The following is a 26,005-nucleotide window of genomic DNA, read 5'->3' on the forward strand; positions in this document are numbered from 1 at the left end:
CATTTATAATAAAACAGGTTTTCTCCCCATGCTTTTGCTAATACCAATGCATTTGAATAAAAGCAAGAGGTCCATGGGCCACCAACTCCCTATGTAACTTTGGCCCTGTTTTTCTTCAGAACATTAGCCACCTTATCCCCCCGGGGAGAAATCTTACTTTTTTTTTAAACTTTTAAAGATTTGTTTTGCTTGCATGATTCTCTATAGTGACCGATCGTTCACGGTAGCTCAGTCGGTAGAGCGCTCGCTTCGTGATCGGGAGATCGTGAGTTCGAATCTCGGCCGCGACTGACCTAAGTCGATAAAAAATGGGTAGCAACTGTTCCTTCGCCATGCGCTCGACACTTTGAAGTGAAAGTTGCGGGTCTTTCGGATGAGACCTTAAAAACCGAGGCCCCGTGTCACGACAGGCGTTGGCACGATAAAGATCCCTCACTGCTCAATGGCCCTGAGTGCCGAGTAAAGGTCAAAATTTGAAGCCCTTCATTGGTATATGGTGACGTCTCTATATTAGTAAAAAATTCTCGAATGGAACGTAAAACAACAAACATTCAATCTACAGTGACCCCACTCTTTCACAAGGTGATAAAAATCTTTAATCTAATGACCTGACATTTCATTTTCATATCACTTACAGTGGTCCTAATGTTTGTGAAAGAAAGATTTTAAAAATATTCTTTTTATATATTGTAAAACTTTGATACTCCAAGGGCCATGTTTTGAATAAACTAAAATTTGCATTACTTTCAGATGCTTGCTTATAAATATCACTAGTCATGGTCCTGCTCTATCTGAGAAGAAATTTGAACAATATTTTCTATAAAAAAAAATGTCCATGTAAAACTTTAATTTGCTATTGGGGCCCATTCTGCCCAAAGGGGGGGGGGGGGTCATGACCTGAAGAAACTTGAATTTGCAATACCTGGGGATGCTTGCATATAAATATTACTAATAATGGTTCCGCTATTCTTAAGAAAATTTTAAAACATATTTTCATATGATTCAGATAAAACACTTTTTTCCCAATTGTTTACCTTTCAACTTCCGCTAGGGTTTGATGTAAAGAACGATATTTCTTTACCGGAAGTTGTTTACAGCAGATGACTTTTGGTTTTAAAATTTAACACAAATAGTAAACTAGTTTGATATACCTTTAAAAATTGTGTCCTATATAATTCTTTACTAAAAAAAGTCTACCATTTACAATGTTTCATTGAGCGGGCATAAAAAAATCGATGTTTGACAGTAGAGTGAGATGTTGGACCTGTAGATGAGATGTTGGACTGCTTACGTCAAAGGGTGGGCGGGGTCAGCTATATCTTATTTCAATTCGTTGGAGTTCGACATAACCGCAGTGTGGGTAAACGAAATTTACGTCATGATATATCAAAATAAAAAGTAAAAGGTATAACAAAACATTTATTGACTGGGTTCGAGGGCAACATGCGTTTTGTCGGAACCAAGAATCAAACTGTTTGCCTGAGGCCGTTAGGCCTCAGGCAAACAGTTTGATTCTTGGTTCCGACAAAACGCATGTTGCCCTCGAACCCAGTCAATAAATGTATATTGTCACATAGTACCGACATTGTACAATACTAAATGAGCGAATTATTGAATAAAAATCTTAAGTGAAATATACCCCCTTCTTGATTTTAACCAAATTATTGTTTTACGCTTGTTTGTTTTTCTTTGTGCTTGTGTGTGTGTTATTCCAGGTAGAGTGAAGGCAATATCTTGACAATACATACAGCGTTCCCGTGTTATGTAAATATGTTTGCACACACTGTTGCAATTATTAGACTATATTTACATTTGCAAATGTTTTCTTTTATATAACACTATTAAAAGCAACGCGTATCTATATCCGTATAAACACGGGTTCCTCGCGTCATAAACGTTCGACGTAATTTCTCAGTGACGTCATAAAGGGTCGACGCGCAATCAGAGGATCAAACTCGTGCCGTTTGGTTTGAAAAATAAAACGTTTCACGCGTTAAAGATTATAATCGGGCAAATATAAAATATGAATAAGTCACGAATGTAAGTATAAGTAATAAGGTATCATTTTAAAACATCTATCGGGCTATAAATACGGGTTGGTACGAGATCAAATTTACCATAAAACCCTTCGGGCTTTATAAAATTTATAGAATTTAATCTCGTGACCAATCCGTATTTATATCACGATAGATGTTTAACAAGAGGCCCATGGGCCACATCGCTCACCTGAGCACATTGGCTAGGAAAAAAAGCAAAAATCAGTTCAGTATTGAAAAGTTTATGGGGGGGGGTGTGGGGGGGGGTGAATTTTAAACTACCTAATGATGCTTTCATATCAATATAACGAATGGATTTGCTGTTCTTGAGCAGCAGATTTTTTTCCCATATATTCATTTGTAAAACTTTGATCCCCCATTGTGGCCCTACCCTATGGCTTTACTGTTCTTAAGAGGAAGAATTTTAAAGATATTTCCTCTATATTTCTAGGTAAAACTTTGACCCCCCATTGTGGCCCCATCCTACCCCCGGGGGTCATGATTTGAACAAACTTGAATCTGCACTACCTGAGGATGCTTCCATATAAATATGACCAATTATGGCTTTACTGTTCTTAAGAGGAAGATTTTTAAATATATTTTCCTATATATTTCTATGTAAAACTTTGATCCCCCATTTTAGCCCAACCCTACCCCTGGGTCTCATGATTTGAACAAACATGAATCTACACTACCTGAGGATGCTTCCAAATAAATATGACCAATCATGACTTTGGTGTTCTTAAGAAGAAGATTTTTAAAGATATTTTCCTATATATTCCTATGTAAAAGTTTGATCCCCCATTGTGGCCCAACCCTACCCCTGGGGGTTATGATTTGAACAAACTTGAATCTACACTACCTGAAGATGCTTCCAAATAAATATGACCAATCATGGCTTTGCTGTTCTTAAGAAGAAGATTTTTAAAGATATTATCCTATATATTCCTATGTAAAACTTTGATCCCCCATTGTGGCCCCACTCTACCCCCAGGAGTCATGCTTTGAACAAACTTGAATCTACACTACCTGAAGATGCTTCCATATAAATATGACCAATCATGGCTTTGCTATTCTTAAGAAGATTTTAAAACATATTTTCCTATATATATTTCTATGTAAAAAATTGATCCCCCATTGTTGCCCCACCCTACCCCCGGGGGTCATGATTTGAACAAACTTAAATCTACACTACTTGAGGATGTTTCCACATAAGTTTCATCTTTCATGGCCCAGGAATTGAAAATTGCCATTATTTTTTCACTAATTCCTAATTCCTAATTATCTCCCCTTGAAAGAGGGCGTGGCCCCTCATTTGAACAAACTTGAATCCCCTTTACCCAAGGATCCTTCATGGCAAGTTTGGTTGAAATTTGCCCAGTGGTTCTGGAGAAGAAGTCAAAAATGTGAAAAGTTTACAGACGGACGTACAGACAGACAGACAGACGGACAGACGGACGACGGACAAAATGTGATCAGAAAAGCTCACTTGAGCTTTCAGCTCAGGTGAGCTAAAAATGATACCTTATTTCTTAAATATCTTTCACAGAATAATGATTCAATGCTTATATTTACATTCTTTAACCTCTTGTCTTGACTGTATATGAGATTTATATTTCAAAATCCCTGCATTACCCTTCGGATAGGTTACAATTAATGGAAGAGCATTGCAACAGCTTCTGTTCAAAGTGAGCTTAAATTCTGTTTTCGCTTATGACGTTGCACTTCCACGGCGTTCAACGTTTGTGACGTCAAAATAAAATGTATTCCTTAACCATTTGACCCCTATATGTGTTATCTTGTTTTGAATGCCATAGCATTCCACACACTTTAAAGACCAAGTACATGTGATATGTAAATATCTTCATATATGTTGAGTCAAAAGCTGTATCATCTGTTTTAGTGTACATACCTTCAAAGGAATTACGGGTGAAAAAAGTTAGCGCGATTTTAATACATATTCAAACCATTCATCACACCAAAGGAAGATCGAACGGACATCTGTTGATTGAAAAAAAAAATCCATATTTTTTATTACTTTATTTTTTTCATTGCTATCAAGCTGAAAATTCCGAAACCAGTTTCACTGTAACAGAAATATGTAGGTAAAATATCTCGCCGAGTGATTCGGACATGCTATGACCTCTAACCCCCTAATAAGATCATACAGAATTGAAAATATTTTCTCTTCAATAGGTTTATATATCAAAAAAATTTGCAATATATATATATATATATCTGTGTGTGTGTGTGTGTGTGTGTGTGAGGGGGTGTGTGTGTGTTAGGGTGTGTGTGTGTGTGTGAGGGTGTGTGTGTGTGTTTTCTGCATATGAAATAGGTGTCATACAAATTTAAAGTTTACAAATTTAAAGTTCATCGGCATTATTCCTCTGTGAGTAAAATCATTAAAAAAGAAAAACCTACAGTTTCATTCAATGTTAGTTCACTACTAGCCTCAGATCCTGCAGAGTTTGTTACCGTCAGTTTGTACGGAATCTGATCAGTAAACATCACTTCGTTAACATATAGGAAAGCACTAAAGTTTCCTTCTGAAATGTTTCCTTTTATTGTGTACTTTTCATTAGATGTTAGATTTTCTGTGGTGCCATTGACAGACACCTACCATATGTATTTTGGTGCTAGGGGTTCTGATGCAACATGTGCTGTAATTTTTGCAGACTGTCCATAGACAGCTCGATTGGATGGGGAGATGTTTATTATTGGCTTGGCTGAAAGTATTTATAAAGGAAAACATCAAAATATCTGATTTGAAAATTGTCAAACACATTTCAAAAGTATTAACCTTGAAGTAACCTACACCAAAATAAGATAATTGTCATTACATTTATTGGTTTCATTATTTTTCATGGGTTCTCAACACAAGTTCATTCTAGTTTCATTCTATAATTAGTAAATTTTGTGGTTCATTGATCAAAGTTCTGTGGTCTGATTGAACCAAGAAAACAAAACAACAGAAATTGGTGTTTTAAGAGAAAAGATGAAACCTGATCATTCCTTGATATTATTTAAGAAAACTTTACACTGCTATGATTCTATTTTTATTTATTCATACATCCATGACATGGCTTGTTAATATGTTAAGTTCAAACATAAGCCAGGAGTTAAGAATATTAAAAAAAGAGACAATTTTAGTAAATTTATAGTTGACACGTATTCACATATTTGACTCCAGTCTTTGACCCCCCCCCCCTTTCAGCTCTTTTAAGATTTTTTTTAAATTCAATATTTCGCATTTCTAACGTTTCGTCGTGAGCATCACTGACGAAATGCGCATCTTGTGCATCAAAATTGGTACTGTATAAGATTCACATGATTAGAAAAAACATTTTTTCGATATCTCAACTTAATAATGGCCCGTGTTCATCAATCGTCTGATTTACCTAGTATATCATTTATGCACTTTTAAGAAAAAAAGGTTAATATTAAGTTTTTCTACCAACTTAATCTAAAGATGCAGAATGAATTTTTGTGGAAAATACTCATTAACATTCGACAATATTCATGTGTATCGAAATTTTAAACGTACAATGTATAGAAAATTACATATGTATAGATACAATCTTGAATAATTTTCATAACGATGTAATTTCATTATCTATTGGTATGCGCGGCCAAAATAAAAATTAATGTGTGTATTAACCACAAATATATGGTTTAAAAGTAATAATTGAAACTTGTCCTGCATTTAGTCTTACCTCCAGTTACATTTAATATCAGTGGGTTACTGCTGCTGGATCCCACTCCATTACTGACCTCCATCTGATACAATCCTCTGTCATTAAAATTTGCTGAGTTGATCACAAGTTGTGGATTTTTTCCCGTAACAATACTACCCGAGTATTTACCATCTGATATATTAATGTCTTTAGGTGAACCATTCTGAATTTTCTGCCATTTAATTGAAGTCACTTCAAGTACTGAGCCATAACTTCCAACAAGTGTAGCTTTTTCACCATACTCCACAGAGGGATGAAGACCTGAGATTGTCACACCAGGAGGAACTAGAAGTAAAGGACATATATTTAAGCAAAAATTTATAATATAGAATTAAACACAAAATAAGATAATAAATAATAGAGTGGTTTAAAAACTTTTTAAAATAAATGGGTAAGGTGCCATAGACTGTGTATGAAATGAAGAGTTAGTGTATTTTTTAAACAATGTCATCATATTATATTTTTTGACATTATGTTGTTAAGAGTCTCCCTGGTGACAAAAAAACCGTTGATTTTAGGGAAATGTATTGAGTTCCAATTGATGAAGATTGAACTTTGTTGAGATGGTGACCATCTAAAGGAGCCCCACTCTTTTGACTAGGACATAATAATGAAACACCTTTTATCCAAGGGCACTCTTAGGGTGAAATTTGAGCCAGATGAGGCCAAAAATGCTGAAAAATGATTTTTGATTGCTATAATTTAGAAATAAATCTGCACACCCTTTACTACTTGGCACTTTATTGAAGTTTGAACCAGTTAGCGACAAGGGGAAAGATAATATGCTCTGGATTTTACACAAAAAGGTTTTCTGACCTTGACTTTTCATCTTATAAAATTAGTTCGAAGTCACACATACCATCTTTCCACTGGATACTGAATCAAGTGGAGAAAAAACTGTTCCAAGCAAGGTTTTACACAAAGAAGTTTTCTACACAGACTTTGGTATGAAAAATTGGTTCTAGGTCAATGTACATCATCACCCCTGGGTACTCTTTGGATGGAGTATGGACCCAACTGAGTCATGTGGAGAGACAACAATTTTACACACAGAGGTTTTTCATTCTTGACTTTTTATCTAAAAAATAGTTCTAGGTCACTGCACATTCTTTACCCATAGGCAATCTATTGGTGAAGTATGAACTTGACTTTGGAAAGAGAACAGAAAATATGCTCCACATAAATGAAATCGGACGAACAGCTAGGCAGACGGATTTATGGAAAGACTTGTAACTATAGGGCATATGCAAATGAAATGAAACTGCATACATCAATAAAAGAGATGTATTTACACAGCATAAGGTGTTGATCTTAAGTTTCTTAACAATAATATAATAATATGATGAGAGAGATATTTTCTATGAATTTTATGACCTTCACAATCACTGGAATACTTTTACTATTAAACTAGAGCATTTTAAAAGAAAATTATTAGTTTACTGGTTTTTTTTTTTTTTTATCTATCATGAATATAAAGCTTAGAAAATGATACAGCTCAGTGTCCTTATTTCATTTAAGTTTGCAAAAAAAATCCCTATTCCTATTAATCAAACAATATCACCTGAAAGAAGCAAGAAAGTAAAGGTCATCAGGGATTTAAACATTTTGACTGGTGTTGTGGGTTTTCTATCCATTTTAGATACAGACAGGTACATGTATACGTCAGTGAACCTTTTACATCTGGAACTGGGTGAACATGTATGCATCTAAATCTATCTCTGTTTGATCTTAAAGGGTTTTTTAATCAAACTCCCAAATCTCTTAAAAAATATACAGTTATAGTCTTGGTACATATTTTTATCGTTGTGCCATTTAATAAGTTTGAAAACAGTCATAATTATGTGATAAAACATCTATAAAATAGAGCCTTAGCGTCCTTATTTGTGTACATTTTTACATCCAAAATATGCATATTCAGGAACTAAAACTTTGTATTGCTGAAACATTAAAAATATTGATTTTATAGCAAAGAAATTTAAATGGCTTATTTTACTACCTTGTAAACTTTGATATATAAATAAATTTTGAGTCGTGATAAAAACTTTAACTCAGTAAGCAGTTTATTAAGTACAGTGTTGTGTATTTCTTACTCAGATTCACATTATTGTAACTTGTAGTGAATCCTGCTGCATTAGTGGCCACACAACGGTAAACTCCCCTGTCACTGCTGCCTATGGTATTGATGATCAACGCTGGATTATTTACAGTTCCCCCAGAGTATTTACCACCAGAGTTAGCTATATCTATCTCAGTTCCATCTTTTGTCCACTTTATAGCTGTGATAGCTGGAGAATCAGCTGTGACAGTAGCAGTACACCCATTGGTTACAGTGTCACCAGACTGGGTAGGTCCTGATACACTGACACTCGGTGGATCTGTATAGTGTAAATAGCAACTATTTATATATAGCATTTCAGAACAACCTTAAACATCAATTTAATTGAAATATATATCTCATGCAGTACAAGATTAATGCTATTTAAAATTTAACAAGACGGGTGTGTATGTACATGTAATAACCAATGATCTTCAGGGATGTTTATGAAATAAAAAGGGTAGAATGTTGAAGTAGGAATAGTCATAAATAAACAGCTATGGTGTTTCTATTTCATATTGTATGTATATGTGCATGATTAATGTAACAAAAAGAAAGTTGGTTAACAGTTATACGAATGACCAAATCTAGTATGGTATACGAAAAATATTTGACTTTATTCCCCTGTTCTTTGTGCAGAAGAATTTTATAATATTTCAAGACAATATTTTTTCTTATCCTGTAAGTCTTACTAGTCATAACTTTAACTTTGCAATAATGTATATTTGGCAGTTTTTTCTGAGACTGCAATTTAGTTAACTTTAACAGTTCAATCGAAATCTACCCCATTCTCAAGAAAATAAAATGAAAACAAAATTCAATCAATATCTAACAAAAACTTTCGAAAATTTCAGCATGTAACCTAGTAAAAGTCCACTTTTCCTTTTCCTTAGAAAAGAAATGAATTCCCAACATCAGACTTATCCAATATATTACTGATAATAATATATTTTTTATTATTTAATACATTATTTTAAATTATTCAATTAAATAAACATGAATAAAGGATCTGATTTTGAAAATGTGTCACCTCCAGTCACGTCAACTTCCACCTGTTTACTGGTATTGGTTATCCCCAGGCCGTTGGTAACCTGAACCTGATAACTGGCTTCATCACTGTAGTTAATGTTGTTGATGGTAAGTATGACTGTACCAGACCCGGGGTCACCTGTCTGTGTGTACTTTGTAGAGTCTACAGTTATGCTTGTAAGACTTCCACCAGACGCCACCTTCTGCCAAGCTACTGAAGTTGCAGCTACAGCTGTTGTAATTGTTACCGTGAGACTTGTAGATGATCCATATAAAACACCGCTGCCTGGTCCTGATAATGACACTGTGATGGAATCTGTGAACATAAATACATGAATTATATAAAAATTCCGCCATCTGCCATATGACCCCAGTCACATTTACACTTATTTTTTTAATATCAATACATAACTGTTATTGTGCCTCAATATTGAAAAATCAAATTGACATAAAACTGGATCTATATACAATGTTTAATTTTAGCAATAGAATTGGGATTTTAAGTTTTAGAATGAAATATGGAGATAACGAAAAGTAATCAATCTCAAAAGTCCATTGGATCAATACAAATTTGGGGCAGAGCAAACACGAACGTCCAAAATCATCAGAGGTGGGTTCAGGTGCCATGGATGAGTAAGCATTCCATGTCCACCGGTCACATCCACAGTGTGCTCATTGTCATGATCGGGCAAATGAAAAAAATCTGTTTAAACAATGACCTAACAATTAGTATGAGAAAACGTCAGTCAGCTTTGGACTTAATAATATATTTGCTGACAAGGTCATTGTACCGACCACAGAACTTGCATAATGATGACTTTAACTTTAACGACACTATTGATATCATTGTTTCATCAATTTCATTGTCAATCGGGTGCTTCGTTTTAGAGATTGTTCGTACGTGGAGCATGATATTGCGTATCGAATCAAATGGGAAATATAAACCCCATATGCAGGTGATAATGGTATATTGCGATTAAGTAAAGGAAGTTGATGATGGAAAAGTTGAGTCATAACATTTTATTGTCTTTCATAAGTTATAAGTTAATATCATAAGTTATAGAAAAAAGTTTGATCAGCATTTTTCCAAATATTCATGGTGGAGAACAATTTAATCTTTCAATTTTACACATAATCAGGAATATCAAAATTATGGAACTTGATCGATTGTATGTTGTTTACGTCCCATTCGAGAATTTTTCACTCATATAGAGACTTCACCATGTACCGGTGAAGGGCTTCAAATTTTGACCTTTACTCGGCACCCAGGGCCATTGAGCAGTGAGGGATCTTTATCGTGCCAACGCCTGCCGTGACACGAGGCCTCAGTTTTAAGGTCCCATCTGAAGGACCCGCAACTTTCGCTTCAAAGTGCCGAGCGCAGGGCGAAGGAACAGTTGCTACCTATTTTTTTTTTATCGACTTAGGTCAGTCGCGGCCGAGATTCGAACTCACGACCTTCCAATCACGGAGCAAGCGCTCTACCGATTGAGCTACCGTGAACGGTGAATCCTGGAACTTAAATAATTTTTTAGTGTCTCAATTTCTATTGTTGAAGAAACGGTAAAAAACTGACTAGTTAATGTTTCCCAACATGTTTGTATCAGTAGTAACAATATCAGAACTTTCGGCATCTCTAGTAAAAGTGTGAATATAATCAATATAAGAGACCACTGCTGTGTCATTTCGTATAATACTCGAAATGATAATAACTGAAATACTGGGTATGGTATTTTTTCCTTAAAATTTTTTAAACCAAAAAACTTAGATTACGTAATTTCTCTGATCATTCTATTTTATCAATGAACGTTTGAATTCTAGAAAAGATTTATCATCAAACAGATAGTCCATCATTGAATACACTTTTCCGTTGACTACGAGAAGAATATTGGATTAGAAAACTAGGCAAGGCCTTTCCATATGGATGTAATGACAATGTCGATAGTGTTGGGAATCTTTCCAGTCCACAGGGTAGCAATGTTAATGTGATGGGACTTTTCAACCATATGCAGAGATGTAAGCGTAGTCATGGGCATGGGTCTTACAATAAACCCTTCATATACACGATGCCTCCTTTGATTCTTTACTACCTTATGTAAATCAACAGTTAGGTCTTCATCACATTCGCACCAAACTTACTCTGTTCCTTTGAAACTGTTAAATAGTCTATTTGAAAAGGTCAAGGAAAGTCCATATTTGGATTCTTCGACACCAGAATACAAGCTCGGATATGTTGTTATGGATGTTGCAAATCATAGGCTTTTTAAACCGCAAAGTTTTACGGAAGTAAACTGAGCTAAACCAACCCGTTTTTTTCCTTGAACTTCAATATGCCAACAAAGAAATTGAATAATATAAGGAATTAAAGGAATATATAAGGTATTTAAAAATAATATACATGAAATAATATAAGTAGTATTCTTAATCACAAAAGGATCCAGTCTTGTATTCCACCATATTTCAAACTGAAGACTACACTCTGTCTTTCCTGTAAATATACATCGACTGTTGCTTCCAAACTTTTTAATTGCAAAAAAAAAAAAAATTACAGAGCCTGAATATTGAGCATCTGAAACATAATCCTCCATACTGAAATCGTTCTTCTTCGCCCTACAACTATATTCCTGCTGAACACACAAATACTGGTGACGTAAATATAGTTTATAATGAGGACCTTATATCATTTTAAAAGGGCCAAAATTAAGGGAACCCCGATCTTTCAATTGGATTCATAATTTCATAAATATTATGAATTCTGTGGAATATTACGCCAGGCGATGGACCATATATGAAATACAAGACTTTGACACTTTGTCAGAATGGATTAAATGAATCTGATGTATGTTAAAATCTCGCATTAAGCAATTAAGGGACAATATGAAAATCATCTATCCTTCTGTGTTCAATAATTCAGAAGTGAAAAAAGAATTAGATAGTCTACACGATCAATATGTACTGGTCCCAGCTGACAAAGCAGGTAACAAAATTGTCTTCATTTGTAAGACTCATTATTTTAATTGTATTTTAGAGGAACTGGGATTTAATTCTATAAGTGGTAATCCAACTTATACCCATAGCTACCTTTCTGAGAAGGAAGTTCTTCAAAATCATATGTCAGTTTTGAATACTTTTAATATTCCCAACAACCAGAATGAATCTGAAAGACCATATTTTTATTGGATTCCAAAACTTCATTCAAATCTTTAATAACAAAGATACATAGCGGGTTCCAGTAAATGTTCTACCAAGCCTCTTTCTTTACTCCTCACTAAAATATTAACAGCAGTAAAGGAGTGCAACAATATATTCGAGAAGTAGTATAAATCAAATGTGGATATCTATATTAAAAATTCCAAGGAACTTTTAAAAAATTTGAAATCACAAACTTTTACCAAAAACAATAACATTAAAACTTACAACTTTACAACTTTATACACAACCATTTCCCACGTTAAATTAAAATCCAGGCTTTTTGACATCAATGACATCTGTATTTTCAATAAAAATGGAACTCGTAAATTTACTTACCTTGAGTCAAATGCTGACTGATGTTTTCATACTAATTGTTAGGCCATTATTTTTACACTGAAATGTCTATGGATTTTTCCGCCCCCCCCCCCCCCCGATCATAACAAGGAGCACACGGCGGGTGTGACAGGTCGGAAGGGGATGCTCACTCCTCCATGGCACCTGATCCCACCTCTATATGTTGAGGTCCGTGTTTGCTCTGCTCCAAATTTGTACTGTTTCATTGGACTTTCGAGATTGAATACTGTTCGTTATCTTCATATTTCACTCATCATTGGCCATTTGCAAAATTATTTTGTTCAGAAACATTCTGATTATAAACAAAAGTACTCAGAAGTTGATATTAAAAAGATGCTGGAGTTTTTTATTGACAATATCTATGTGGTTTTTGGATATCAGGACTTGCAACAATCTGTTGGAATTTCTATGGGTACCAATTGTACCCCATTATTAGCAGACCTATTTTTGTATTCATATAATGCAGAATTTATTCAAAATCCTATGCATGAGAAAAAGAAAAATCTTGCTGTGGCCTTCGACATTTAGATGTATCGACTACGTATTATCAATTAGCAATAGTTATTTCCATTCATATGCCATCATAGGCCATTATTTACACATTGAATTGTCGACGGATTTTCTGTTAATTCCCGATCATGACAAGGTGCACACAACGGGCATGACCGGTCGGAAGGGGATGTTCACTCTTCCATGGCACCTGATCCCACCTCTAGTGTTGAAGAGGACCGTGTTTGCTATGCTCTGATTTGTAATGTTTGAATGGACTTTTAGGATTAAATACTATACGTTTTCTCCATATATTTCATAGCAAAATTAACGTCCATGAAAATATTATGTTTCACAATTTTAAACGTTATAGTGTTATAGTTGTGTAAATAAAAAAATAATTTAAATAATTTGAAAACTGAACATTTACAATATTAGATAGATGTTTCTGATTTTCATTTAGACTAACTTGATTTGCACTCTCCATTAAATTCTCCATATCCACCTCCCGTGTCACACACACAGATCTTTGATGCATTACATAATCCTCCAATATAGCCACACGGAGTGGCTTCGTTACAGTTTTGTCCAAGAGACGCAGCTTCATTTGTGGTGGTGATGACATAACACCAGACAAGAATCTAATGAAGAATGTGTAAAATGAACATAAATGTGACAAAAAAGATAGACCGCTGAATCAGGAAAAAAATTAATAAAGTATCTTAATTATTTTTAAATGATCCTGAAATGAGAGCTAATCTTCCAACTCTAAACTTTATTCATTCCCTAATGTCGGTAAATTATGAAAAAATACATTCAAGAAATAATTTTAGATATTTAATTCTAATTTTTTTTTTTTTTTTTTTTTTTTTTTTTTTTTTGATTTTAGCATAATGGACAGTCAATCTCAATTCAAAAAGAAGAATGAAGAACAAAATCTTTCTTTGAGGAATGTTACCTAAAAAAGTTTCATAATCACTGAACACTTATTGTACATAACTACCTGCAGTACTGCTTATAGCTCTCTGGATGAGAAGTTTAGGACATACAAGCAGAGAGCTACAGATGCAAGGATTGTTAAAACTTTCAAGTTACAGCGCCGCTTTTTTGACACTCCTTTCGGGTATTATTTCTTGTATATTAGTTTCCCAACCTTTAATTAACAATATATACTTTACTCCTAATCTTCGTTACCTTATTTACCTTTCAACGGTTTAACAGCCCTATAGAGCCTTTGAATGTCCGTTCTAAAAATTAGCATTCCGACACCCATATAGGAGTCCTGCTAACATGGCATGCCTGAGGTTAATGGTTCTTTGGCCGATACAATGACCTGTTAGCAAATACCATCTATATATTCATACTAATTGTTATGCCATTTTTATAAAGAGGTCCGTGTTTGCTCTGCTCCAAATTTGCATTGTTCCAATTGACTTTTGAGATTGATTATCGTTCGTTTTCTTCATATTTCATCTAATATACTAGTATCTTATTTCTTTTATAACCGATTTAGATTATGTTAAACAACCCCCACCCCTCCATTTAAAAAAAAAAGATTTTCTTTGACAGACGTAAATAAACATGACAGTAACTTAGACGTAGAATTTTTTGAATCCGACATTTCACATAGAGCTCTTTTTAACGTTGGTAGGTAAATAAACTATCAGGAAGAGCAGTTAAATATAAGGTTAATTAACGGATAAGATGTTTTAATAGGGGAACACATATAATACAAGAAATAATAATGGAAGTGAATGACGAAACAGGCGCCGTAAGACCAAAAAGTTTTTTTTTTTACAATGCTTTGATCTGTAAGCTCTCTGTTTGTCTGTCCGAATTTTCTCAACCAGATAGCTACAGTTTTGCAGCTAATACATACATAAATAACTAATAAGTCGTAATCAACGTTACATTGGACATTTAAGGTAATAAAATATTAAAATAAAATAGGTGCAAAATACCAGCAAACTTAACTTGAAAACAATAAAAGATCTATAGAAAAAAAAAAACAAGAGGCCCAAGGACATAGAATTCCTATTCTGAAAAATGTACATCCCTTTTAGTTATATCCTACAAGCTTCTTGGTATCTTAATATTTAGATAAAGCCTTGAAATTCAAAAATATGTCACCTTGATCTACTTTTTAAATAAACGCCCTGAGAAACCCACGACGCATCAACTGACGAAGGTTGATGATTCATAGCTCATATTATTATTATTATCTGAAATATTCAGTTTTTGTTTGACAAGATTCGAGAACTCAAGCAAGTTCATCTAATAAACCTTAGTGATTATAAAACCTTAAAGGACTTATCGCATGTTAAAAGCGTATTACGTTCCTTACGATCATAGTTTATAAAATTTGTGTTTTAGTGCGGATACACAGTGTTAGTTAAACATTATTTGACTCAAATATAGTCTCTGAATTAAAAATCCGAGTAAATTAGAAAGCTATCATGTGACCGTGATACGTCATAGGCGACAATGGCTGATCAGCTGTTTACGTTATTCTTACTAAAATAAACACGATTTCATCTAGATTTTCTGCGTTATAATCGAGCAAATCATTGATTTTATCGATTCGAGGTTAGAAACCCAACATTTTATGTTTGAAATACCATCAATAGAAAATCCGTAAAATCTGTTATCATGGTAAAATAACTGACAATGGGACGGGATATGCGGCGAAAACGAAGAAACTCACCTTCAAAATACAGTGTGATTTGTCATCAAACCTTTATTCTTTACAAATTCAACATTGTGTAATATCTGGTATTATTTATTTATAATAAAATATTAATTTATGCAAATATGTCTGCATATATTTTGCAAAGAATGACGGCCTTGAATAATAATTTTCCGATCACAAAACATTGTCTAAAACCTAAAACATTCATGTGACATTTAAATCCACATGCTATGCTAACTTTTGATATATTTTTGCTGTTCCTCCCGCTTTTTCTGGCTTCTTTATAGAAATTTTCCCAGTGCAAGACAAAAAATTGTATCGTTAGTAGTCGCTGCTCCGTGACGTTCTAAAACATCATCTTTGTTTTTAATACCTTTTGAAGTAGCACTACTTGTCTTTTGCATTTGATTTCTGTTCAGCAAAACAATATATTACAACACAATTCAACATATGAAATGATGTGACCATAATTTATATTTTTATTCTGTTTAAACGCCATTTAGAGACATAACTATGAAAAAATAAAGTCTATTTTGATTATATTACTTAATTTTTGCAGTTTCATGTGAAAATATGAAATATTTTTTGTGATGGGGTCTAGGATTCTAGCAGCACTTTTCATGGCCCAGAGATGTTTTTGCATAATTATTTTTACAAACAGAAACTAATTATCCCAGGGGTACTATTGAACTTTTCACTTTTTCATTAAGGCATATTTCTATTTATAGACATAACGTGATGACGTAGTGGAGTGCTTCGTTTAGCTTCAGACTAATTGACGTCTATTGATGATAATTAACAGTAAATGTTTTTTCCATGACTTTTATGATTTATGAATGATACATCTAACAAAATAAAATGTAGATTCGGCGAATTTTGATCTCTATACTGCCTTAACATACCTGCGTAAAGCATGGAATGTTTTCATATACAACAAAAATGTCTGTATATTGTGGTTTAAGAGGTGTTTCACTGCCTCCTGTTCTTCATATTTTTTAAAATAAGGGAAAAAGATGGTTCTGATCATTATTTGTGTTTTAGAGTATTTAAGTAAAATGTTTTCTTTTTTCTTTTTCTTTTTTTTTTTTTTTTTTTTCTTTTTTTTTTTAAAAAAAAAAAAGATTCAAATTTGAAATTATTTTAGTTTTCCTAAAAGTCTGCAATTCGTTCGGTGTTAAGGAATGAAATGATTTCTGTAGTCAAATCTTATTTATAATTTAATTTAGGAGCAAACATCTCTTTATGCACATTCTCCATACTTGGCAAACTCGAAATTTAAATACCAACAGCTTAACTGTGCAAAAAATGTATATATCTCGGGAATGGATCAAGACATTCTGGTTTTGTTGGTGAAATTCCCTGAATATATCACCCATATACCCATTGTAATTGTTTTGCAATAACTTAATTCATCATCAACCAGTATACGTTATAAAAACCATAACTTATAAAAACAATAACTAATTAAAACCTCTATGTGCTTTTTTTAACGTGATAACTCACTAAAGAAGACACATGTCCCTGATATCGACTGTATTGATTTGATATTTGAGGAAGTATGAGGGTATAGTTTATGCTTATCAGTAAAAGGTTAGTTGCGATAAACGAGTATACGTACAGTCTGAATGACTAAATGACATAAAATCTAAGTAATTTTTGTCACAATTTTCACATTTTTTCAACAAGCTATGCCACTGAATTGGCAGGTAAATGATCAAGGATCATCTTGGTTTAGGCCTTAGGTGAGAAGATAATAGTAGAAGAAAATAACTCACTTTTACAATGGTGTAATCCATGAATCCGTCGGTCGCTGTGTTTCTTCAACACGGAAGCTAAATTATTGGTTTGCTATGCTATTTTCGAGTACCTTTAAAGAAACTGTTACTACGTGTCTATCGATTCTTTTATTTTAGGTGTCACATTTAAAAGCATGTCAAGGTGACGAATAAGGTCTAAATGTCCCTCTGACCAGAGAGATAACTTGCATTCTCCCTTTATAAATCAGAATACATCATTCTCTTCATATGAAATTTAAAAACTTGTAAAATTATTGATTGTACCATTTGTTGTACTTTTAATTATATCTTGTATTTTTCCTTACATTAAGAAAAAATAAGGTAGATTATTCTTGCTGATGGTCACTTTTTTTTTTTACAAGCAAACATAACAATTATATTCTGATTCAAAAAGCATTGCTTCATTTTTTACATATTTAAAATAACTCTTCAATTTGGTTAAGGCATACTTCTACCATTAATATTGCTTAAACCTTATGTTTAACATAAATGAACAATTTCTCTGCTAAAATTATTAATAACATTATCAATATTGTTCTTTAAAGTCAAGTTAGTATATGCATCATAATCTACAAATTTCTATAAAATTTTAATGACAGAGTTATCTATAGCACCATGGTTAGAAAATCAAGAAGCATGCAAAACCTTGCAAAAAATCAACAACCAGTTAAATATATACTCTTCTAGCAAACGTAATATTATTTCTTCAAGATGTTGAAGAATATCGATTTTCCTTTTTAGAAAAAAACGTATTTTCAGGCGATAAATAACTTTCAGATTAGCAAGTAAGAATATCTATTTCTACATCTGAACTTTGTGAACAAAACCAGTATTTATGTAATTGCTCAATAATATGAATATTATAATATATATATATATATATATATATATATATATATATATATATATATATATATATATATATATATATATATATATATATATATATATATATATATATATATATATATATATATATATATATATATATATATATATACAAAACTCTAATTACATAGCTCATCCATAAATATTTTCTTGATTTATTCATCTTCAAAAATTTTTTTCTTTGGCACGTTTTCTTACGTTGTGTGTCACAAATGGAAGTAAGCTACTCTCTTGCCTATCTTGGGAGTGCCGTTGGACAAATGATATATCCTATAATTAATATCAATTCCACAGAAAGAGAGTTCTTTTTTTCAATTTCTTAAAGCGTAGATTTGGTGTAGAAAATCCTTAATGCGTAAGCCTCACATTTTTTTTAATGTGTATACACTCAAAAATGTATATAACAATATTGATTTGTAAAAATGGATATATTCATGAACCAGAAATTCCATGCTGTAACAATCACTATTATACTTTTACATATTTTTGTATTTCCCGCGTTTTGTCCCTATGCCCTATCTACCCATAAGCCCTTGCAAAATAGCAAAATTGCAAAATAACAATTGAGGCCTGGTCATTCCCGGCAGAGAAGCGTAGCTGCAGACACGTTTCTACAATTGAAGCAGCTAGTGTACATGCAAACATAGCAGCCATACAATCAATATCTTGACTTTGGCACGGAGACAGGTCCGTGGTAAGTATTTACTTATGATATTATTAATATTCGTTATGTATGTAGTTTTTTTAAGGCAAATTTATTATTGAATACGTATTCGTTCTTATTTCTGAACTTGGCCAGCTCTCACCATTTTACCTGTTGTTCACTCAGGTGTGACGGTTTGCGAGAGTGTTCGAATGACTTTTGTGTATTATATCGATAGAGTTTAAAGGTGTTATTATACGCAATTTTTCTTGTATTCAGATTTGTTACATTATGTGAAATATTTTGTCCATTTAAATTTTGATTGAAATGTCTGGGCGAAAGTGAATGACCGGAAGTTGAAAGTAAGGTGCGCCATGTTGGCAATAATTTGTTTTGACTTATGTTAACTGGTAACCATTATAATTTATACCTATTGATTGATTTATTTATTTATGAGAATGGATGGCAAAACATAGTAGTATTGCCAAACATTATTTAGTGAAACATGTGAAATATTCGTCATTGCATCGTCAAGGATACTGGTATGACATGTGCTGGATACATGCACTAAGCTGAGGGGATCGTCGAGACACAGAGAAAGGTTCCAAGACTAAGGCCCGGAAGGATGCTGTGTGTGGGTCAAGATTCAGTGATGTTGGACAGATACAGATAAGTCAATCCACGTAACATTGTGTAGCTCGATATAGGAACACTGACGTATTGGCAAACCTGACATGGTTTCGTTCATACGATGATGCTGATGATGGTGATGATGACAATGATAATCATTGATATGGAGATGACGACTCCAGTGGGATATGTTTGGCATTGATACTTTGAGTGAAATCTATACCCGGGGTTAATTGGTTGATAGGTTAATTGGTTTAGTGTTTAATTGTCTGATTATTGGTTACCAATTGCTATTATTATTTTTATTTATTTATTTATTTTTTTTTTTTTTTGGTTTATTTAATAGTGTGGAAGAGTGTGTGTATCAGAGTGTGGTTGTTTATGTGAAAGCTTTATTATTATTCTTTTGTAAATAAATTTGTTAAAACTTAGTTGAATTTGTGTGATTTTTGGAGATAGCCAGCTTGACCACGTGACACATGCAATATCAAAGTCTTTGTGTTAACCAAAGAAGGAACAAAGCCTATGTATGAAATATTTACTGTAATAAAGGAGAAACTTCAGGAGTATTGTACAACTGTATATTCGAGAAGTGATGTAAATCAGATGTGGATACTTAAAAACTCCAAAGAACTTTTGGAAAATTTGAAATCACAAAATTTTACTTAAATCAATAACATCAAAACGTATGACTTTCCAACACTTTATACAACCATTCCCCACGATAAATTGAAGTCCGGGCTTTTTGACATCATTGACAGCTGCTCTTTCAATAAAAAATGGAACTCGTAAATATACTTACCTTGTCATTGGTCATCTACAAAATTAATTTATCAAAAAGCACTCTGATTGAACACATAAGTATTCTGAAGTTGATATTAAAAAGATGCTTGAGTTTCTGATTGAGAATATCTATATAGTTTTTGGAGATCAGGTCTTCCAACGATCTGTTGGAATTCCCATGGTCACTCGATATATCCCAGTGAGCTTGAAATAAAAGATAACATCAGAATCTGACACATTTGTTTCATATTTAGATATTTTACTAAAAAAAGACGTTAATGGTAACCTAACAACAAAGCTTTATGATAATCGTGATGACTTCAACTTTTCAATCGTCAACTTCCCTTACTTTTGTAGCAATATACCCTTAACACCTGCATATGGGGTTTATGTCACTCAGTTGATTCGATACGCAAGAGCATGCTTTACGTATGAAGAATTTCTAAAACGAGGCAAGTTATTGACAAACAAGTTGATGAAACAAGGATATCAACAGTCTCGTTTGAAGTCATCATTTCGCAAGTTTTAAGGTCTATACAATGACCTTGTCAGCACATACAACCTATCATTTAGTCACCTTTTTCATACTAATTGTTAGGTCATTATTCATACATTGAATTGTCGACAGATTTTTTCGGGGTTTTTTTCCCGATCATGACAAGGAGCACACGGCGGGTGTTGCCGGTCGGCAGGGGATGCTCACTCCTCCATGACATCTGATCCCTCCTCTAAATATTGAGGTCCGTGTTTGCTCTGCTCCAAATTTGTATCGTTTCATTGGACTTTCGAAATTGAATACTGTATGTTATCTTCATATTTCATGCTAAATAAATCAGAAATAAAACCTGTGGTTATGGAAAACTGGAAAGAAATTTACTATCTTCCTTTTTTAACAACCCAAAAAAGTAAATTACAATGGTTTTAACATAGCTTCAATATAGAATCAATCAATCATATATTGACCACCAATAGTGTTATGTTTAAAATAGGTAAAGCAGACTCTAATCTATGTACATTTTGTGAAGCGGAGGAAGAAACAATATATCATTTAATTTGCCAATGTCCAGCTGTACAGCAATTTCTATATGGTTTTGTTAGATTCTGTCACCAAAAAGACATTTCACAAAACTTAGATTGTAAAACTGTCATATTTGGTGATATAAATAATACAAAATCATCAAAATCTTTAAATATTTTGCTTATGTCAATGAAGAAATACATTTACAGAGTATGTTGTCAAAATCTTAGCCTCTCTATCCATGGTTTTCTAAATGATTTCAAAATTCTTTATAAGTCATTGAAATGTACAGCCAGAGAATGCAATAAAATAAATGAGTTTAACACCTCCTGGCAAAAATGGCAATCCATACTTCATCCTAACATTAATGAACACTGTCTTTAAATTAGCTTTGCTTCCCCCTCTATTTATCTGTCATCCACATTCTTTTTTAACTCATCTCCCTCTTTCTCCTTTTTTCTCTTTCTCCCCCCCCCCCTCTCCGAAAATTACAATGACAAAATTGTGTTTATTTTATATGTTTATATTTGCATTATAACATTGTGTATTTCCAAAAAAAATATTGATTTCTTTTGAATTTTTTTTAATACATAATGTAACACATATTTAGTAATTCAATAAAATTTTGAAAGGATAAAATATTGTTGTAATGATATTAGGAAAAAAGTTATTGTAAATTATCCTTTATTTTCAAATTTAAACGATTAAATCAACCGTTCTTTTCATGCTTCTGTAATCAATTAGTGATAGATGAAATCATCCTAATAAGAACATCCTCTGAGATAGTCAGACGTTATATGCTGGCAGTAGGATCTCCACGCATACCTGAAGAAGAAGGAGAGTGAAATAATTAGATTATCTTATTCAGCACCACAAATCTTTAAATACACGGCACATTAAAATAATATTACTACGTATAATCAGTGGAAAGAAGAACATAATTCGTTGCTAAGATAGAGAATATAACGTCGCTTATAAATTATTTTCAATAGATAGTTTTCATATGACGTATTTTCTCTCCGAGTTAATTCCTTTGGCCGCCATCTTGATGGTCAACCTGGTAATTTTTCCTCTTTGTCTTACCTATTCTAAGAGGTGTAGCAAAAATATTTGGGGTAAAATCTTTATAGAACAAAAATTATGAGATAATTGAGGCTTTATCAAATGTATATTTTTTCAGAAAAACCATGTTTCCTATCCCACAATGGCCAGTATAAAAAGTTAAATTAAGTTGGTTGAATAATGAAGAAATAAGATCATGTTGATCTCCAATATGGCGGCCAGCAGGAAATAACTCTTGCTAATTTGGGCCTACTGAAAACTATCTATTCACTTTTTACTTTTCAAGTAAAAAAGCATGAAAGGAAGAAAACACAATAAGTTTTCAATATATTATGCGAATATGTCGATGGGTTTGTAAAAAATATAACATAACGCGAGCAGCTGATTTAGGAAAGGTTTAGAAAAAAAATCTTTTTAAGTTTAGCTAACTTTTAAATGTTGCAAACATTCGGTAAAATCTAAATAAAATAGTATAGCTATGACTAATACATATATAACAAGTCTGGAGGTTTTAAAATTTCTGGAAAAAAAAACATTCCCTCTAAACTTACGAAAATCCAAATCCATGATGTTCTCTCTTCAGCTGTTGTACACACCTGATGTCATCAGATATATCGTCATTTCTGAAATCTATTAGAGGAAAACTGTAGCAGACCTGCACGTTATTAATTTTAAAGTAATAATTAATATTACAATTACAAATGACATTATTCAATAAATCAAAAATATATCAAATCTAAAAAAAAATTACAGTAACTTTGGATATGTGATTAATATCCTTTCAATTAATTTTGATACTAAAAAAATCATTTGAATTTTTTTTATAAAATAAAAGACCCAGAGCTGAGTTATTAAAAAGATGTATCCAGATGTCGAGCCGACTTTTCCTGCATTTAGAATGTTGGACACTGTAACATATAACTATTGATTCATTTTGGAGACACATCTGTTTCTATTGACTGTCCAATTACAAACTAATAGATCTATCAGATAAGATTTCTATCCATTTAAATTGCTGTTTGTTGGTAACACAGTGAGAGGCTAGGGAAATGGGAAGAGATAACAGTAAGTAATCTCCTGTATATCAGTTTGATTTTCTGGCAGCTATGACAAATTATTAAATAAGAGAGAAATCAATTGTTCAACTTGTAAAAGGGTGCAGAACCACGTTTCTTTTTCCCTCATAATTTCTATTAAAGAATCTGATTAAATTGAAAAAATATAGATTTAAAAATTGAAGGAAAAAAATCTGTCAATTTAATAATCAGTCTTTAATTCCATCCACGCATTTATGTTACGTCATTGCAGTTGTGGTCATGGTAAATGCATAAACTAAGTATACTTGTTTTAAAGTTAGAATTATTATGCAGAAGTGTAATGACCATTAAAATCATTTTAGATTCTTACTTTTTTTTCTCTTATATTGCCGATGATTTTAACAAGATTTTTCTTACTTAAAAATATATGAAGTATGTTTTAAATTATCCATTATGCCAGTTTGAAAATAGGTTTGCTAACAGAGATATATATTTTTTCTAGCTTTAAAACAACACATTGAGTAGAGAGGTTTTACTGTTCGAATTATGTTTGACTCCACTGGTGTTTGCATTTTTTCTTGCTCAATAGTGGCATATACATAATTACGTTACCTGAACAATACGCATTGCAGCCATTCTTGGTGGTATGTCCATTTTGAGGATCACAATTCCAATAATCATTAATCTGGAAAAGTCCGTGGTCATGAGATCCATCAGAATTTGCAGGACTTATTATGTTTGTTCTAAATCTCGATTCATATTCTGCCATACAAACATCTAAATACGACAAGGTATACAGTTCAGTAATTGGCAAAATTTTAAGCAAAAGGGAACATATAGTATGTCAAAAGGGTGAGTAATATAATTGTATGTTTAAAGTGCAGTCTATTTAATTTTTGTTTTGTTCAGTTTTCATCTGAATCACGTGCACTGATTAAAAAAGAGAGAAAACTATCGTAAGGCTTAAATTACTTAATTTGACGAATCTTTTCAAAAAATGTTTCTTAATTGCGTAATTATCATTTATGAATAAAGTTTCTACGTATAAATGTAAATAAAACGGAAAATGATCAATCTCCAAATAATGAAAACCACAAAAAATTGTAAAAACTCAAGAGGTGCGATCAGGTGCCAAAGAGGAGAAGTGGAATGTGAAAATAACAAATAATAATCATGATCAAAATCACATTTAACACTACAAATTAGGAGGAAAGCAAACACACAGACCTCTGAGAACAGAGGTGGGACCAGGAGCCATGGAGAAGAGTGAGCATCCCCTGTCGACCGGTCGCATCCGCATTATGCTCTTTGTCGTGATCGGTTGAACGGAAAAATCCGCAAACAATTCAGTTCGGAAAAATACGAAACTAATGGCCTAACTATTCGTATGAAGAACGTCAGTTAACATTCGACTTAAGGATAAATTGTATGTACAAAGTCATTGTATCGACTATAGAATTTACGAAATGTTGACTTTTAATTAAATTGTTGATAACCTTGTATCATCAATTTGTTTTACAGAAGCCTGCCTTGTTTTAGAAATTTGTTCGTTCGTAGAACATGTTTAGAACATTTTACATGAAAATAAGAATTCTCTTGCTATGACCTTCTATTGGACATTTTGATATATCGACGAAGTAAGCATTAAGCATTATTCATTTTTATTCCTACATGGATATGATAAATATCCCATTGAACGCGAGATAATAGACACCACAAAGTAACACTAGAAAAAGACATTGCGGGCATCAACTATCATAAATGTTAATTGCTAGTCACAAATATACATGTATGACCCCGCTTATGCGTCAATGGTAAAACTCAGATTGCGACTGCATTAACGGTCACACATAACAAATGAAAAGATAGTTATTTTCTGATCAATGAGAATAAAATCCCATTAGAATGGTTATCACTGTATTTGCGTTTATAATTTGCGACCCTATATGCTGATTTAAAATAAAATAATGTCTAAGTGTGCCTTAGAGGGCCGACTGAAATTTGTATTGTGCAATGCTTTGTACAGTATATTGAAAAACAAATTTGCTTTTTTAAAACAAATATTTTTATCATGGTTTATCAAATTTAACAAAATTAAGAAATCAGAGGTAAAAAAAAAAATATTTACCTTTTAAAAGAACTAATTAGTAGACGGACGTCATTATTGTATGTATATAACGTTATGATTAACTGATGGTCTTTTTGAGAGAGGGTCTTAAAATACATGTATTAAAAAAGAGAAAGTATGAAATAAAGGCTAACTAACAACTGAACTTTATGATAAACAAGATGACTTCAGCTTTATTAACCTCAACTTTCCTTATGCATGTAGCAATATTCCAATGTGACCTGCATCTGTTGTATATGTCTTCCAACTTATTCGGCACTTAAGAACAAGAGTATAATCAATCTTTAAACCGAGACAGGCTACTGTTAAAAAAGATGATATTACAGTGATTTCATCAACCTCGTTTAAAGTCAGCAAATTCTTAAATTCTATAGTTGTTATAATGCCTTTGTTAGCAAA

General features: G+C 32.7%; 1 protein-coding gene across 1 annotated transcript in view; it reads right to left on the reverse strand.

Moving 5' to 3' along the window:
• The window catches only part of LOC133185155 (phosphatidylinositol phosphatase PTPRQ-like), a 79,645-nt gene extending 55,462 nt beyond the window's left edge, over positions 1-24,183 (reverse strand). Inside the window, exons 1-5 of the mRNA XM_061320213.1 lie at positions 24,091-24,183; positions 13,402-13,573; positions 8,899-9,213; positions 7,864-8,148; positions 5,753-6,058 (exon numbers count right to left, since the gene is read on the reverse strand). Coding sequence (XP_061176197.1) covers positions 5,753-6,058; positions 7,864-8,148; positions 8,899-9,213; positions 13,402-13,573; positions 24,091-24,183 — 1,171 coding nt within the window. The remainder of the gene's footprint in view (positions 1-5,752; positions 6,059-7,863; positions 8,149-8,898; positions 9,214-13,401; positions 13,574-24,090) is intronic.
• Positions 24,184-26,005: the final 1,822 nt, after the last annotated feature.

The sequence above is a fragment of the Saccostrea echinata genome, unplaced genomic scaffold, assembly GCF_033153115.1.
Source record: "Saccostrea echinata isolate AGI-Se365-2 ecotype Australia unplaced genomic scaffold, CSIRO_AGI_Sech_v1 ptg000012l, whole genome shotgun sequence".
Classification (NCBI taxonomy): domain Eukaryota; kingdom Metazoa; phylum Mollusca; class Bivalvia; order Ostreida; family Ostreidae; genus Saccostrea; species Saccostrea echinata.